The following is an 18,073-nucleotide window of genomic DNA, read 5'->3' as shown; positions in this document are numbered from 1 at the left end:
ACCAAAAGAAAGCTCTATTTGTGGGAAAAAAAGGACGCCAATTTTGTTTGGGAGCCACATCGCACGACTGCGCAATTGTCAGTTAAAGCGACGCTGTCCCGAATCGCAAAAAGTGCTCTGGTCTTTGGGCAGCAATATGGTCCGGGGGTTAAGTGGTTAAAGTAGCACACTGTGGAATAACAAAAATTGTTCTGGTCATGAAGGGTGTAAAAACCTTCCAGAGGTCAAGTGGTTAGGGCTATTCACACTGGAGCAGTACAGTTGTTGTTGGATTGAGAAATGTTTTACATTTTGTCAGGAACTTACTGCTGATGGGCTGCAACTTCTTTCACAGTAGGTGAAGAGTTCATACAGAAGGACCCCAAAACTCCATACGTCAGACTCTCGGGAATAAACATTATCTGCGAGGGATTCAGGGGCATGCCTGAGAACAGCGGGAACAAAGAAGACAAACTGAACTAGCAGACACTCTAGGAAACATGCGGTTCTTTGTAATCTATTTTTTTTTTTTTACTTTCATTTACCAAAAGATGGGGCTTTGTCCTCTTTCTCGAACCACGTAGTATTCTTTATCCTGTGGCAGGATTTTTGTCAGGCCAAAGTCTCCAATCTTAACGTGATTCACACTCTCCACCAGAATATTCCTACTGGCCAGATCCCGATGCAGATAGCGCTGCAATCCCAGGTAAAGCATGCCCTGATACAAAGGAAAGTAGGGGTCACCAAGACAAAGGAAAAGGGAAACAATGATTTCAATGTGGTCAACACATTTCCCATCAAGTTAGAGGAACTCAACTCTGAAAGTTGTACCCAAAAAAAAGGTAGGCAGAGGGCAAAGGAGAAGTCACCAGAAGAGCCTATGGGCTCTTTGCAGTTGATCTTTCCTCATTACTTCCCATGCCTTGTTCTGCACTGTGTATGTGTTTTAAGGCAGTCATCTTAGCAGAGGCAGGCCATGGTCCCTCCTGCCAGATCCTCCAGCAAGGAGACCAGTGATCAGCACAGTAATGACATGATCAAATCTCCTAAACCTAGCAATATGGGCAGCAGTGCCTTAGGCCTCGTACACACGATAGGATAGCCAGAGGACAATGGTCTGAAGGACCGTTGTCATAGGTTAACTAATGAAGCTGACTGATGGTCCGTCACGCCTACACACCATAGGTTAAAGGGGTGTTCCAGCCAATTTTTATGTTTATTAAAAGTCAGCAGCTACAAAAAGTGTAGCTGCTGGCTTTTAATAAACATACACTTACCTGCTCCAGCGTTCCAGCGACGCGCCGGCCGGGGCTCCGGTACTTTCCCCCCCTCCCGGGCCGGCGTCTTCATTTTAACTGTGGGAACCCGGCCGTGACAGCTTTCGGCTTCACAGTCGGGCACCCACTGCGCATGCGCGAGCGGCACTGCGCATGCGCGCGCGGCACTGCGCCGTCTGATTGGACAGGAGATCGCCTAGGACCTGTGACGTGTCCTAGGCGATCACCTACAGGGAGGGACTGCTGTAGGCGATTAAGCTTAATCGCCTAACCAGCCTCTTGGCGGAAGAAGGAAGTGGGACAGGAAGTCCCATTCCTCCTGAAGCCCCCACTCCCCCCCCCCCAAAAAAAATTACATGCCAAATGTGGCATGTAAGGGGGTGAGGAGTGGGATAAGCGGAAGTTCCAATTTTGGGTGAAACTCCGCTTTAAATAACCGATCGTGTCAGAACACGGTGACGTAAAACACAACGAAAAAAAAACGAAGTTCAATGCTTCCAAGCATGCGTCGACTTGATTCTGAGCATGCGCGGATTTTTTTAACCGATGATTTTGCATACTAGCGATCGGTTTTGACCTATCGGTTAGGCGTCCATCGGTTAAATTTTGAAGGAAGTTCCTATTTTTTTTCCTATGTTTTCATCGGTTTTGACCGATGAAAACGGTCCTTCAGACCGCTGTCCTCTGGCTATCCTATCGTGTGTACGAGGCCTTAGATCTCACACTGCAGATCTAGCAGGAATTCCAGATTTTAGGGTTCATTTTCAGGGTACTGTTTTGGCACAATTACCATTTACAAACTTTCTACATAACAAAGCAAATCTACACCTTTTGAGTTTCAACTTTAAGAGAAATGCTAAAATTGATCTCAAAGTGTTTCATAGTTTGATTTTCTTCTTTAAGACCATTCAATACATTTTTGTATTTGTGGTAATGGTACATTACAACTTTTCACAAGGTTGCTTTGAACACATCATACAGCAGTTATTGTCAATTTCTGCTCACTTTTAAAGAAGTGAAGGTGGTCATTTATAAAACACAGACTAAATAAAAGTAAAACTTGGGCCAGCACTATTCATCTCACATCAGATCAGTGTTTTAATGAAGGCTGATAGAGATGTACAGTAACTGCCCCAGATCAGTCAGTCTCACTTCAATCTGGAAATTTGCTAAAATAGTAGGTCAGCTTTCGCTATAGGAATTTCGATTTTTTTTCTATATTTGGTATATGAAAATTTTACAGTGAAAACAGAACATAGTCAAAAGAAAACAAATAAAAGTGATAACATTTTTTAATCCAATTTAGACCAAGTCTCTGCACATTACTTAGAACAACAACAAGTCCAAGGTCTCTGTTCTAAACACAGCGGGCCAGATTCAGATAGGAGATACAATGGCGTATCTCCTGATACGCCGTCGTATCTCTGAGTCCGGCCGTCGTATCTATGCGACTGATTCATAGAATCAGTTACGTATAGATATCCCTAAGATCCGAAAGGTGTAAGTGACTTACACCGTCGGATCTTAGGCTGCAATTCCAGGCCGGCCGCTAGGTGGCACTTCCGTGTCTTTTACGCGTCAAATATGCAAATGAGCATTTACGCCGATTCAGAAACGAACTACCGCCACTTTTTTTTTACGTCGTTTGCGTTCGGCTTTTTCCGGCGGAAAGTTACCCCTGCTATATGAGGGGTAAGTGCGGTGTATCCTATGTTAAGTATGACCGTCGTTCCCGCACCGAGTTTAGAATTTTTTACGTCATTTGCGTAAGTCGTTCGCGAATACGGCCGGACGTAATTTACGTTAACGTCGAAACCAATGACGTCCTTGCGACGTCATTTGGAGCAATGCACGCTGGGAAAATTTGCGGACGGCGCATGCGCTGTTCGATCGGCGCGGGGACGCGCCTGATTTAAATAGTACACTCCCCTAGCCGCGGAATTTGAATTCCGCCGGAGGATTTACGATACGCCGCAAGTTTTGAGGTAAGTGCTTTCTGAATTAAGCACTTGCCTCAAAAACTTGCGGCGGCGGATCGTAAATCAGAAGATCTAAAGATCCACTTGTAACGGACATATGCATGCTGCCGGGACAGTTATAGTCTTCATGCAGGGGGACTACAAGGAACTGCATGGCTTGTCACAATTGGATGTACCGCATTGTATTCTGAGCTCAAAGGGTTAATTGGACAAGTCTCTTTCATTGCTGAATGCTAATGTTCCCTTCGCATAGCTAATGAACTCTTTTGTGGAGGTAACAGCCTCCTGTGAGGTGTATGCTGATGGGGATTATGTGTGAGTGATAATTGTTTTAAAGGTTAATTGAATTCTATTGTCTGATCAAGTTAAGTTGAGGAGCCGAAACGTCTAGCAGCTGATTGGCTCAAGGGAATGTCATTCTTTCAAAGTGTGTGTATTGAAGGCCCCCTGGGTGGGAGTGGCATTTGTTTCTGTACAGTTTGTAACCAGATATAAAGAAGAAAAATGTGGCATTAAAGGTCTGTCTGCTTGACTCTGCAAACGTAGTCCGTCTCGTTTCTTGGAAGGGCGTTCGATGGGATATATCGCAGCTTGCCAGGGAAAAGGACATCTCCAACGGCTGAGACCCTCACACTACCAGTGGGTAGCCGTTACACCGCTAACCTATCTGAATCCGACCCAGTAGATATAAATACAAGGCAGTGTTTATCCACACAGGGTTTCACAGGTGTTCTATGCATTCATGTGCAGGCAGTCCCATTTAAAGCTATTGGGACACAGCTACTGTCCCCATAATGACAGCTGTACAGGTGTGTGTGCATGTCCCCAAAAGCAGACAGTGTACATTTTGGAACCCACACCTGCACGACTGTCAATATGTGTCAGGACCATTAAGGTAAGTACTCACCGAGGCCGAGATGCTGAGGGCGGCTCACCTTTGCGACCCTGTGCAGACCACTCCCTGGAGTTAGAACAGAGGAGGGACGGCACAAGGAGGCACCGGTGCCGGGAACTGGTAGGCAGACCTGGTGCAGCTGACGAAAGCAGGGCAGGTGCAGAGGACTGGAGACAGTCGTTGATCAGGCAGGAACAGGCAGGTAAGTCCAGAAGGGACCAACAGGAAACAAGGCAAATCCGGGTCACAGGCCGTGGGTCAGGAGTTGGAGAGATCAGAGGAAGTCCGTGAGAGCAAGCCAAGGTCAAGGGGCAGGAGACAACAGCAAATCCGATAAGCAGGCAGGGGTCAAGTGTAGGAGACGGCAGAGAATCGTCAAGGTCCAATCCGGGTCAAACAGGTCAGGGTATTCAGGTTACAAGGTTCTCTCACAGGGTAAAGCTGACAACGAACCAGCAATTAGCAGAGGGGAAGGGGCTGGCTTAAATAGGCCGCACTGGCCACTGATTGGTCCACAGAAAGTACAGGTTCAGCACCAGGCTCAAATGGATAGCAAGCAAAGTAATACTTGAGCAGTGGCTCAGAGGCAAAGAGCTGGACTCACAATGGACAGGTCCCAGGTTCAATTCCACCCAGAGCCAACTGGGGAAATGTGCCGATAAAGGGCAGTGCCCTGACAATATGGCATTGGTGGCTCTGTCCACATAGGAACAGCACCTGAAGAAACCACCCATGTGTTGAACACCACCAAAATAGACCTTAAAGTGTTACTAAACCCACAACAGTGAAATCAGTCTGTATATGCAGTAAAGCAATCTTGCTATGCTCACTGTGGAACCTAAGAGGTTAATCCTCTGCATTGTGTAACAAGGCTGTTTGATCCTGTCTTCTCTGCTCTTCCCCTTTTTCACAGTCCCCAATCCATCTCCTGATAGTACACAGACCAAGGGACAAGCTACACATGCTCAGTGAGAGTGCATGTGATCAGCACAGGGCCAATCAGCACTATCCAGACAGAGGATCAGGGGCCCTGAAGCCTCATAGGACAGACATGGCAGAATAAAAAGTCCTGCTACAAGGTTTAACTAGGCACTGACAGAAGTGCAAAGATTGATATATACTGCTGATGAGAATAGGTATTTAGCAGTTTAATTTTACTAAAATAATTGCATTTCCATGTTCTGTGTACAGTGGGATACCAGATATAGTAAATGCAGGGTCCTGGGTTTAGTAACACTTTAAAGCTTACCGATTCTTAGATGTGATGGTTGCATTCGTTTCCTTTTTTTTAACTTTATTTTCACCTGTTGATCTGTTATTTTTTAACTTTTTTTAACAGACTGTCCAGCAGGTGGTTGAGACAAAATATTTAACACTAACAGGAGTACTTACAATGATCAGATTTTATTTATGTAAAACCTGTACCCCAAAAGGAAAAACACTGTTCTTGTAACTGCTTACAAAGTATTAAATGAAGTTTGGCTTTGATTCCTCATTCAAGTCCATGTAAGTCTGCTAGTGCAGATAATAAAGAAATAATATAATAAAGCAGGGGCGGCCCATCCATATGGTTTAGAGGCTGGGCTCGGGGCACAGCGCACTGCGTCCCGAGCCCACCCAGTTGTGCGACAATAGCCAATTAATATTGCTATTGTCTTCCTGATTCTCCTCCCGGACAATCCCAGCTCAGGAAAAGGGTCCTGAGATCCGATTGGTCAAGAGGAGAAGGGATCCTATTGGCCGCCGGGGAGGAGGAGGGAGGAGACGAAGGGGAAGCCGCCGTGAAGCCTAGGAAGGAGGATACGCAGGGTGAAGCCTGCCGCCCGGAGGAAGCCTGCAACCTAGATTGGTGAGTGCAGGGCTGGTGACCGACTGACCAAGGGGGAGCGGGAGGACCCGACCGGGGGGTTTCGTCAGGCGGATATACCACCAGCCGCCACTGTAATAAAGGAAACAAAGCCTAAAAAAGAAAACTAGTGCAACCACCACATGGTTTGGTGAGCTACAATACATTGCATTTTTGTTTTTAAGTATAACAATGCTGCAAAGAAGCACACTGATGTTATAGGATCTCAAAGCTGGACAGTATGTTTTATGTTTTGTATAGAAAAGCATACCTTGCAGATCTGGGATGCATAAAGTAGGAGGTGGTGGAATTCCAGCATATCCCTGTGCTTAGGAAGATATTCCTGTAAACTACCATTAGGAAGGTATTCCATAATCAGCTGGAAACTTCGGCGACCTTAATAGGAAAAATGTGTTAAACAGGCAGCTTTGCATTTATATAAAATCTAAACAAAAGAAATCAATGGGATGGAAAATGCATAGATATTGGGAGTGTGACACATATACCTGTAACCTATTTTACCTGCCAAAGGAGCTGTAAAGCTGAGATAAGACATAGCATATATAGTGTAAATACTTGTAGTCGTGCAGTCTGTTCAGGGTGTGTGAGTAAAAGAATTGCAGCCTAAATAGGAATTTCAATCTGGTTTAAAAAAAATGAAGCCAGCAGCTACAAATACTGTACCTGCTGACTAAAAGAAAAAAATGGTTCATGGAGCCTAGTTCTGTCTTCTCTTAGGGCTGCGAATCCCAGGCCCCGCCATCTTGGATTTGCTAGCCAGCAGTGACATCCTGATGATTCACAGCCAGCTCTCCACTGCTCATGCGCAATATTGTGTGGCACCAGTAGACCAGTCCTGCAGCCTCCAGGAATGTGTGAGGTAGGGTGACCACATTTCCAAACTGCCATTCAGGGACACCCTCTTTCCCAAAAATCAGCTTGTGTGGTAAAGAATCACAGCACAGTGATTGGACACAAGAGGCAGGATTTATGATTTCTCTAATCACAAGCAGGGCGCGGGGATTGTGCTCCTCCAGACATTCCCAGTCAGGACAAGTACTGTCAGTGAATAAAGTGGTGATGTGGCGGCATTTTTTTAGGGGCATCAGGGGGTGACCGTGTCAGTTTAATTCCGGGACACTGTACTGTCCTGGCATAAAGGTACCCGGGACAGACCTGCAAAATGCGGGACTGTCCCGGGCAATCCGGGACAGGTGGTCACCCTAGTGTGAGGTTGTCCCAGGAGCTTAACCGCTTAACCATTCATAGTGCTGCTCAAGGTGCTCTACTGGTAAGGAATCCAGTGTCTCACAACAATGTAAGGGTGCAGGCTGTCTTGTGCATGAGGGGATGAGAGACACTGCTGTGTGCGGTCTCTCTCACCCCCTCAGGTTGTCCCAGGAGGATACGAGTGGGGGGAATGCAATCTGAGGTGATGTCATCCTCACCTAGTCATAGATTAACAAAGTGGGGGCATCTGTCACAATAAAGGTATGAAAAAAAAACCCTTTCACACTGAGCCACCCATAGCGTCATCGGTAAAACGCTGCTGATTTGCGGCGGATTTGCGGCGCATTTCGGACGCTAGCGAGGCACATTTAACCTCCGCTAGCGGCCGAGAAAGGGTTAAAACCGCTCGCAATGCAATTCTGAAGCAGCGCATTACGGGCGGTATAGGGACACTGTCCCATTGATTTCAATGGGCAGCAGTGGTGGAGGAGCGGTATACACACCGCTCCAAAGATGTGGATAAAGATGTGGACTTTTTTTACCGTCCTGCTAGCGCAACGCTCCAGTGTGAAAGCCCCCGGTCTTTCACACTGGAGACAATGGAGCAGCTTTTTAAGGGCGGATTGCAGGCGCTATTTTTAATGCTATAGCGCCTGCAATAAGCTCCAGTGTGAAAGGGCTCTAAGATCATATTTGTTAGGAGGGGAGGAAAACGATGAGGAGTGAAAGTGTCTTTGAGGCCTCATGCACACTGGACATTTTTACCGTGGTTGTTGGGGGGTGTCCGGCAATATTTTTCTGCCTCTAAACGCCCCTCTGTGTCCATGCACGCATAGGTGTTTAAGTGACTTTAGGGCCAGAAAACAAAACACAGCCAGTGCATCCTGAGGCAGTGGGCGCTATGCTCAGTTGTGAATCCAGCCTTACAGCTACATGGACTTTTTAAAGTATATCACAAACCTATTAGCGACAAACGTGCCATAGAAGCTTCAGAACCTTTTTTTTTGGAATTGAGTGCGGCGCCTTTTTTCACTGCAAATCTTGGCACGTTTGTAGCGTGGCAAATCGCGTGTTGGCTACCCACGCTTGGAGTAGCGTAAAAAAATAATGGCACCACAAGCGTGACATGCATTTTCAGTGCATTTCCAAAATGCGCAGCAGAACAAGCGTTTTCTGTGCACTTTGTCGCGTGTTCCAAAAACACCAGATTTGACTGGTGCCTAAAAGACTAGTACAGTAATACTGTAAATGAAAACCAACAGTACTCAAAAGGAAATTGGTGAGGATGTAAAAAAGTGATGTAGATAGATATGCATCTCTGCTTGACCTGCACTGTAACAGATCCCTTTGTACTTGACAATGTAGTCGCTGTGGAGGGCACGCAGAATCAGGCTCTCTCTGTTGAAGTCCCGAACATGCTCAGCTGTGCTTTGCTGGAGCTTTTTTACTGCCACCAGCTCTCCGGTGTTGTCACCCAAAGGATCATATCTGCAAAGTTCAACACTGCCAAAATTACCCTGAGAAAGATTAAAAAAAAAGTATAAAAATTAGGAATTAATGATCAGTTACTAATTTTGAATTTGGCAAAACACATTTCCTGGTGCCTTCCATGGCAGCATACATATGGTCGGTTAATCCGCCCCCAACCAACCCACAGGGCCAATTATAACTCTTTAAAAGAGTGTCCGCCCCCCCATACACCATTCTTTCTTCTGTCCTCAAACCTGCAGGGTCGTGTATCACCTGGATCAGCCCTTACAAGGCCACTCCATGCTCTCCTGTATATGGAGTTCCATAACTTAGGCTGCTAAAGGCGCCAAAAAGTCTGGGAACCCATTTTGTGGATCTTTTCTAGGTCTGGCGTTCAGGTATTTCCTCCATCTTGTGACTGAGAAAACTGCTCTAAGGTAAAGACTGCCTCCCACGGCCATATTCAATCCTGGGAGTTTGCAAAGTTCTGTGGTCCTCCGGGTTCCAAAATTAAAAAGTGTTCACTCTACGCAGGGAATGGCTTTTTCCTGGGCAGCCGTAGCACAAATTTCCCTAGAAACTCTCTGTCAGGCGGGAAAATGGTCGTCTTTTACCTCATTACCATCCTACTATGGCCTAGTCCTGGTTGCACTTGCTTCCCAAGACTTAAAAAAAAAGAAGCAGAGGGGCTTCATAGATGTCTGATCTATAATCGAAAGTAAAAATATTTTGGGCAGCTACCCTCCCTGTGAGCGAGTTATTAACCATATGTATGCTGAAATGGAAAATGGAAAATTGAATACTGTATTTATTGACGTATAACACTCACTTTTTTACCCTGAAAATAGAGGGTAAACTGTGCCTGCGTGTTATACGCAGGGGGCTGTGGAACGTTTTTTTCCTGAAACTTTCCTCTTAAAGTTAGGGTGCGTGTTATACGCCTGTGTGTGTTATACGCCGATAAATACGGTACTTACTTTTCCGTAATTTTTCTTTCCTGGTGCCTACCCATGGCAGCATACGCCCTCCCTTTTTATAATCCTTTAATGTTTGAGTCTAGTTACAAGAATGGTGTATGGGGGGGCGGACACTCTTTTAAAGAGTTTAAATTGGTCCTGGGGGTTGGTTGAGGCCGGAGTAACCAACCATATGTATGCTGCCATGGTTAGGCACCAGGAAAGGAAAATTACGGCAAGGTAAGTATTCAATTTTCATTTTTTTGTCTTCTGTAATGATGCCACACCCAGTGTGGAAGTTTTATACCAGCATACTTCGGTATCATCAGCAAACACTGAAACTGAGCTCTTGATTTCAACATCTATATCATTAAAGTGGAACTCTCAATAAACATTGACTATTTTTAATCCTTATGCTGCTAGCATTAGTAAATCGATGGGAATCTATATCATAGTTACTTGTTTTGAACAATTTTTTTTTTTTTTATTATTATTTCCTGGTTTCCAGGGCTAGGCAAACAGTGTCATACTCAGTATGTCTTCTGGAGGGGAAGAGGGTTTTTTTCAGCCAAGCACATCCTCCTGCTTGTATGCCTATGCTAAGGGCAGATGGATTCCAGGAAGTCAAGGCTACATGAATCATCCGCCCTTACTCAAGATGGCCATGTCCAGAAATGCTAAGGGGAATGTGTTTTTCAAACTGATTTCTCAAAAAAATAAAGCAAGGAGACATTGATGGATAGGTGTATTTGCTTTGAATATTAAAAGTGAATTAAAGTGGATGTAAACCCCAAATTTGCCATAATATGAGGTGATCCACAGTATAAAAAGTGAGAAATCCACCCCTCCCCCACATAACACATCCTGGTAATATACAATGACCTGTGGATCACCTCATATTATGATAAACATAACATAACATATGATAAATATGTCCAAGCTAGATATGTAAATAACCTGTCACTCAAAGCAAGGAGAGAGGAAAGGACTTTGGCCCAGATTCTCGTATCTGGGCATTAAACTATGCGGGCGTAACGTATATCGTTTACGTTACGCCGCCGCAAGTTTTACGGGCAAGTGCTTGATTCACAAAGCATTTGCCTGTAAAGTTGCGGCGGCGTAGCGTAAATTCTCCGGCGCAAGCCCGCCTAATTCAAATGATCCGGGTAGGGGGCGTGGATCATTTAAATTAGGCGCGTTCCCGCGCCGATCGTACTGCGCATGCGCTGTCCCTAAAATTTCCCGACGTGCATTGCGCTAAATGACGTCGCAAGGACGTCATTGGTTTCGACGTTAACGTAAATGGTGTCCAGCGCCATTCACGGACGACTTACGCAAACGACGTAAGTTTTTAAATTTCGACGCGGGAACGGCGGCCATACTTAACATTGACTGCGCCTCATAGACCCAGGGGCAACTTTACGCGTCGCAAATCTAAAGTAAACGTCGTAACTTCACTGCGTCGACCGTGCGTACGTTCGGGAATTTGCGTATTTTGCTAATTTGCATACTCGATCGGGAAAACGACGGAGGCGACACCTAGCGGCGAAAAAAAATTGCATTCAAGATCTGACAGCGTAAGAGCCTTACGCCTGTCAGATCTAATGGATATCTATGCGTAACTGATTCTAAGAATCAGTCGCATAGATACGACGGCCCAGATTAGGACTTACGACGGCGCAAATGGCGTTGCGCCGTCGTAAGCCCTTTGAGAATCTGGGCCTTTGTATTTAGACAGGGTTTTATCTGGAAGTCTGTTAATTTTCACTGAACAATAAAAGAGGATTGCTCAGCGCTGGATTAACTCTGTGTGGCAAGACTGGGCACAGATGATAGGAAATCTTATACTCTACATTGTGACATCAAAAAAAAAACAAAAAAAAAACACTTTTGGGTTTACATCCACTTTAAGTAGCATTTTTGCTTTGTGGTGCTCAGATGCAGTGTAGTTCCACTTTAAGCAACAGATTGGCCCCAAGACAGAACCCAGGGGCACACCACTTACAGCTTAAGACCATCACAGACTCCATAGTTACACTACAGTACAATATAATGACAGAAATGTCACACAGATCTACTATTTCCATTATAATTACACACAAATACAACTATAAACTTGATTGTCAAGAGAAAAAAAAAAAAGAAAAAACGTCACCTTGCCAAGAACTGATATATATTTAAGATGTCTTTCTTCATATACGCTGGGGTCCTGGTATTCCCAGGCATGGTCACAAACCCTGGATCCCTCTTTTGATTGTTGCCCCTTGGAATCCACTAACAGCTCATAATCTACGAGAAGACAAACGTAATTTGTCATCACAAGTCTTCTGCCTCAAAAACATTGCATATACAAAAGAAATCACTGTATCCCACCAGATGCAATAAGGTTGTTTAGCTCTCGAATGACAGAACGAAATGATGGTCTTAAGGCGAGGTTGTAGGACATGCACTGCTGCTCTAAGCTTGCCAACTCTATCCAGTGTGGAGCTGGAAGTTGTGTCTGTTCTTTGTAAAACTGTAATTTCTGTTTAAAGAGAAGTAGTTAATCAGAGACATGGTAACAAATGGTAACAAAACAGCTTTTGATACATTATATATTATATCTCTCGGCTGATCCCCGCTGAGCAGGCAGATGACAGGTCCATGTCTGCTCCGCTGATGCAGAGTGAACACGTACACAGCCCACTGTTCTCTAGGGAGTGCCCGTCCGTTTCCATCCTACTGTCCTCCGATCCGCCAGATGGATGGGGAACAGACCCCTATTCGTCTGTTTTTAGCAGACAGGATCGGATGTCAGCTGACATCCGCCTCTCCATAGAGAGCACTGGATGGTCTGATCAGGTCCGCCTAAAAAATTTACAGATGGACCCCATCGGTCCATCAGTGTGCAAGGGGCCTAAAGTCCTGTACACACGATCGGATATCTGATGGAATCTAATCCGATGGATTTTTTCATCGGATATCCGATGAACATGACTTTCATCAGTCTTGCCTACACACCATCAGTCAAAAATTCTATCGTGTCCAACGCGGTGACGTAAAACACTACGACGTGCTGAGAAAAATTAAGTTCAATGCTTCCGAGCATGCAACGACTTGATTCTGAGCATGCGTGGATTTTTGAGCGATGGACTTTCCCCACAGACTAGGGTTGTCCCGATACCACTTTTTTAGGACCGAGTACAAGTACCGATACTTTTTTTCAAGTACTCGCCGATACCGAATACCGATACTTTTTTTAAATGTCCCCCCCATATGCAGCCATGTCCCCCCCATATGCAGCCATGTCCCCCACATATGCAGCCATGTCCCTCTAGCCATGTCCCTCACATATGCAGCCATGTCCCTCACATATGCAGCAATGTCCCTCTAGCCATGTCCCTCACATATGCAGCAATGTCTCTCTAGCCATGTCCCTCACATATGCAGCAATGTCCCTCTAGCCATGCCCCTCACATATGCAGCCATGTCCCTCTAGCCATGTCCCTCACATATGCAGCAATGTCCCTCTAGCCATGTCCCTCACATATGCAGCCATGTCCCTCACATATGCAGCCATGTCCCTCTAGCCATGTCCCTCACATATGCAGCAATGTCCCTCTAGCCATGTCCCTCGATGCGGTGGCGCGATGCGGCAGCGGCGGGGGGGGGGGGAAGGGGGGGGAAAGTATTCTATTTAGGTATCGGGGGTATTTGCGCGAGTACGAGTACTCCCGCAAATACTCGGTATCGGTCCCGATACCGATACTGGTATCGGTATCTGGACAACCCTACCACAGACTATCGTTTTTTTTTTAACCATAGGAAACATTTAAAACAGGTTCTATTTTTTTTCACAGATGAAAAAAAAAAACGATGGGGCCCACACACGATCGGTTCGTCCGATGAAAACGGTCCATCGGTCCGTTTTCATCAGACAAACCGATCGTGTATACAGGGCTTTATTGTGTTTAGCTTCAACAAAAAATAATATAAAGCTGGCCATATATGGCTCCGTTTTTTTTTTTTTTATCAGCTGGCAGGTGTTTAGGGTGGGGTGAAGGCACTAGTATTGGATTGTTTACTTTATTTTTTACAGGCAAACTTTCTGCCTTTCGAATCACTTTAAATGTGGTGGCTGCATTAGTTTTCTTCTTTAGGCCTCATGCACACAGGGGGCCAGATTCACATAAAAAGTACGCCGGAGTATCTGCTGATACTCCGGCGTACTTTTTATAATTTGCCGCGTGGTATCTTTATTTGTAATTCACAAACAAAGATACAACGGCTTTTGGCTAAGATCCGACAGGCGTACGCCTTCGGATCTTAGGTGTAATTTTCCGGCAGCTGCTGGGTGGTGTTCGCGTCGTTTTCCAGCGTCGGGTATGCAAATTAGCTGATTACGGCGATCCACGAAGATACGCGAGTTCGTCGCAATCTCTTACGTCGTCGATAGCCGGTTTTTCCCGTCGTAAAGTTAAGAGTGCTATTTAGATGGTGTAAAATTACACCATCCATGTTAAAGTATGGCCGTCGTTCCCGCGTCAATTTTTTTTTTTTTTTTTTCGTAAGACGTCCGGGAATATGAAAGTACGTTACGCATGTCGCCGTTCAAAAAACACATTGGGGCGCCGTAATTTCGCGCAAAGCACGGCGGGAAATTTCCTAACGGAGCATGCGCAGAACATTCGGCGCGATAACACGCCTAATTTAAATGGTACACGCCCCATTTGAATTAGGCGGGCTTGCGCTGGATGGCTTTACGCTACGCCGCCGCAAGTTTACAGGCAAGTGCTTTGTGAATCAAGCACTTACGCCAAAATCTTGCGGCGGCGTAACGTAAAGGGGATACGTTACGCCGCCGTAGATATTCATGAATCTGGCCCAGGGTGTTTTTACAGCTGCTTTTAACAGCGTAAGATATTTTTTTTTTTGCAGCTTAAATATGCCTCTCCATGTTATTCTAGCTGCAAAAAAAAAAAACAGGGCCTGTGTGTTTGGAGGACCGGCGTTACAGCTGTTAAAACATCTGAGCTGCTAAAAGCTGTTAAACGCGGTGATGTCTTCTCCCCTTTTTGGCTTTTCTTCCTCCTCCGGTGATGTCTTCTCCCCTTTCTGGTTCTTCTCCTTCATCCGTTTCTCATTTCTCCTCCGGTGATGTCTTCTCCGCTCTCCAGATCTTCTTCCTCCTCCGGTGATGTCTTCTCCCCTCTCTGGCTCTTCTCCCTCCTCCGGTGATGTCTTCTCCCCTCTCCGGGTCTTCTCCATCCTTCGGTTCTTCTCCCTTCTCCAGTGATGTCTTCTCCCTTTGCTCGGGCATAATGGGCGGTGACGTCACAAGGAGCGGGGTCTCGGGATGATGTCACCGGATGGGCACGCCCCATGGCTATATAAGCAACGGCACACACCGGACCTAACACAACAGTAGGAGCTAGAGTCAGGAGAAGACATCAGAGGAAGAAGACAGCCAAAGAAGACAGCGGAGAGAGAAGACATGAGCGGAGGAGGGAGAAGAGCCAGAGAAGACATCACCGGAGGAGGGAGAAGAATCGGAGGAGGGAGAGGAACCAGAGAAGGGACAATACATTACCAGAGGAGGAAGAAGAACTGGAGAGGGGAGAAGACATCACCGCAGGAAGGAGATGGGTAGGGCATTGTCTGGTGTGGTTGTACCTCCAAGTAGACTGTGCATTATGAAGATAGCAGAGGAAATTACAGTAGGTACTTTGGATCAAGGCATACACACTATAAAAGGATATGCTTTGTTAATTTTTATTTTCAGAGGTTTACAACCATTTTAAACAATTTTAGTGCCTCTGCTGTGAACTTTAAAGGATGAATTGCTTTATAGTGCTTGCAGCTATAGAGGTCAGTGATGGTTTGTTTTAAAATTAATTTACTGCTTTTTTAAGATAATGTAAATACATTTATTTTCCTCTCCATGCACCCTGTGGTTTGATCCTCTGTTACTGCTGTGTCTTGTAGTAACACAGGATGGAACCATAATCTAAAATGGAGGACACAGGCATCTAACACTCCTGGGACTTGCTTATGTTATATTGAAGATACTACCAAGTGTAGGGGGTATTATAGGATATAATAAAAAATAAAAAACTAGTTTAAAAAAATCAAGCATATTTTTATCAATAAAAAGTAACATATGTTGCAAAGACATACACATGAGTAGTCACACCGTTAACTGTTGAAATCCTTAATAGTACACACCTTCTCTGGTTCTTCTGCATTTAGGGGTACAGTACCATCATTAAAGATCTCCCATAGAGTGACCCCAAAGCTCCAACAATCAGACTCTAGAGCTAGAGTTTTGGGATCAGATACACATTCTGGAGCCAGCCATGGAATTCTCTCTAGAAGCACTACAAATGTAAATAAGTAGGCATTAAAAAAGCATGTTAGTATGTAAACAGTATAATATAAAGCAAGTACTGTACACAAAAATTCCTTCAGACTATTGAAATATGCACAATTTTGCAAATGCTAACAATGCACACCTTAACGTATGCAGTAAGTTTGACTTTACTTTGCCTTCACTTGCTGCATGCTTGCTCGGTGTCAGAAGCTAGACAAGGGCAGGCTCGCAGGCAACTAGCATTTTCAGAAAAAAGGTCAGAAATAGTAGATGCAACAGGAGGGCTTTACTAAAACTGGAGCATGCAAAATCTGGTGCAGCTTTGCATAGAAACTAATCAGCTTCACAGGTTTTATTATCAAAGCCTAAAGTGACAATACAGTCTTACTTGTTTTTGTTTAAAAATAACAAACATGTCATACTTATCTGCTCTATGTAATGTTTTTGCACAGAACAGCACTGATCCTCCTCTTCTCGGTTCAGCAACCGTCACTCCTGGCCCCTCCCTCCTGGTGAGTGCCCCCACAGCAAGCAGGTTGCTGTGGAGGCACCTGAGCCGAGCCACTGCTCTGTATGTCCATTTGGCCCTGCCCTCTCTCTCTTCTTATTGGCTCACTGACATTGATTGACAGCAGCGTGAGCTAATGGCGTCCACTGCTGTGTCTCAACCAATGAGGAGGAAGAGTCCTCGGACTTCCTGGCTATTGCTGGATCAAAAGGGAGCTGAGGGGGGCTGAGGCACACAGAAGTTTTTTTTATCTCAACCACTTTAATACAGGGCACTTATATACCTTCCTGCCCAGACCAATTTTTACCTTTCAGTGCTACCAATGACAATTGAGCAGTCATGCGACGCTGTACCCAAACAACATTTTTATATATTTTTTCCCACAAATAGAGCTTTCTTTTGGTGGTATTCGATCACTAGTGGGGTTTTTATTTTTTTGCACTACAAAAAAAAGACCGAAAATTTTGATAAAAAAGAGTTTCTTTGTTTCTGTTACAAAACTTTGTAAATAAGTAAGTTTTCTCCTTCACTGATGGGCACGGATGATGAGGCAGTATGGATTGGCACTGATGGGCACGGATGATGAGGGACCTTATACTGCACTGATAGACAGCACTGATAGGTGGCACTGATGGGCGGCACTGGTGGACACTGATGGGCGGCACTGATAGATGGCACTGTTAGGGGGCACAGGCAGGCATCATTGATGGGCACTGAGGCTCATCCTTATTGGGCACTGATTGGCATCCCTGGTAATCCTGGGTGGGCATCCTCGATGGGTCCGCACTGATAATAAATGCGCTGATTATCAGCACAGACCCCCCCTGTCAGGAGAGCAGCTGACCAGCTCTCCTCTAATCGTGTCTGTCAGTGTGAGTGGAGGAAAAGCTGATATATAGCTCTTCCTGTTTACACTGTGATCAGCTGTGATTGGACGTAAGTGATCACGTGGTAAAGAGTCTACGTCAGAGGTACTTTAACAGGATCGGAGATGCGGTGTGTCAGACTGACACATCACACCACCGATCGCTGCGGGCGTGCGCTAGCAGCTTATCCTGCTGGACGTCATATGACGTCCAGTCAGGATTAGGGATGAGCTCCGGCGTGTTCGCACAGTGCACGTGCAGAGCCCACCAGAAAGTCTGCACAGCGCTGCACTAATCACATGCAGGGAGACATTTCCCGATGCTTGGCTGCAGAGATCGGGAAATGTCTCCCTGCCTGTGGTTAGCGCAGCACCGTGCAGACTTCCTAGTGGGCTCTGCACGTGCACTGTGCGAACACGAGGGAGCTCATCCCTAGTCAGGATAAATGAACACTTTGCGCATAATATATGGCTATATGGCAGGCGGGAAGTGATTAAGAATGAGAGGGAGATTTCTCTTCATCTGACTGGCAGTGCGGGCAGCAGGAGAGGTAAGTGTTCTTCTTTTGAAAGGACAGCTTTTTAGCTATTTTGATTTTCCTGACAAACACTTTAAGGCTCCGTTCACATCTAGGCATCCTGAATTATGGGCAGAATCACTTCCAATGGCACCCTGGTCGTGGCGTGATTTTGCCATGATTGTCGTCGACGGATCGCTG

General features: G+C 45.5%; 1 protein-coding gene across 1 annotated transcript in view; it reads right to left on the bottom strand.

The window, feature by feature from the left end:
- The window catches only part of JAK3 (Janus kinase 3), a 184,428-nt gene that overhangs the window by 6,196 nt on the left and 160,159 nt on the right, over window positions 1–18,073 (bottom strand). The window contains exons 16-22 of the mRNA XM_040321407.1: window positions 15,837–15,988; window positions 12,006–12,156; window positions 11,788–11,921; window positions 8,534–8,723; window positions 6,248–6,372; window positions 525–697; window positions 307–424 (exon numbers count right to left, since the gene is read on the bottom strand). Of these exons, the coding sequence (XP_040177341.1) occupies window positions 307–424; window positions 525–697; window positions 6,248–6,372; window positions 8,534–8,723; window positions 11,788–11,921; window positions 12,006–12,156; window positions 15,837–15,988 (1,043 nt within the window). The remainder of the gene's footprint in view (window positions 1–306; window positions 425–524; window positions 698–6,247; window positions 6,373–8,533; window positions 8,724–11,787; window positions 11,922–12,005; window positions 12,157–15,836; window positions 15,989–18,073) is intronic.

Source organism: Rana temporaria, chromosome 1, assembly GCF_905171775.1.
Source record: "Rana temporaria chromosome 1, aRanTem1.1, whole genome shotgun sequence".
Classification (NCBI taxonomy): domain Eukaryota; kingdom Metazoa; phylum Chordata; class Amphibia; order Anura; family Ranidae; genus Rana; species Rana temporaria.
The sequence above is the reverse complement of the archived record's forward strand: the minus strand, read 5'-3'. Positions and strand labels throughout refer to the sequence as shown.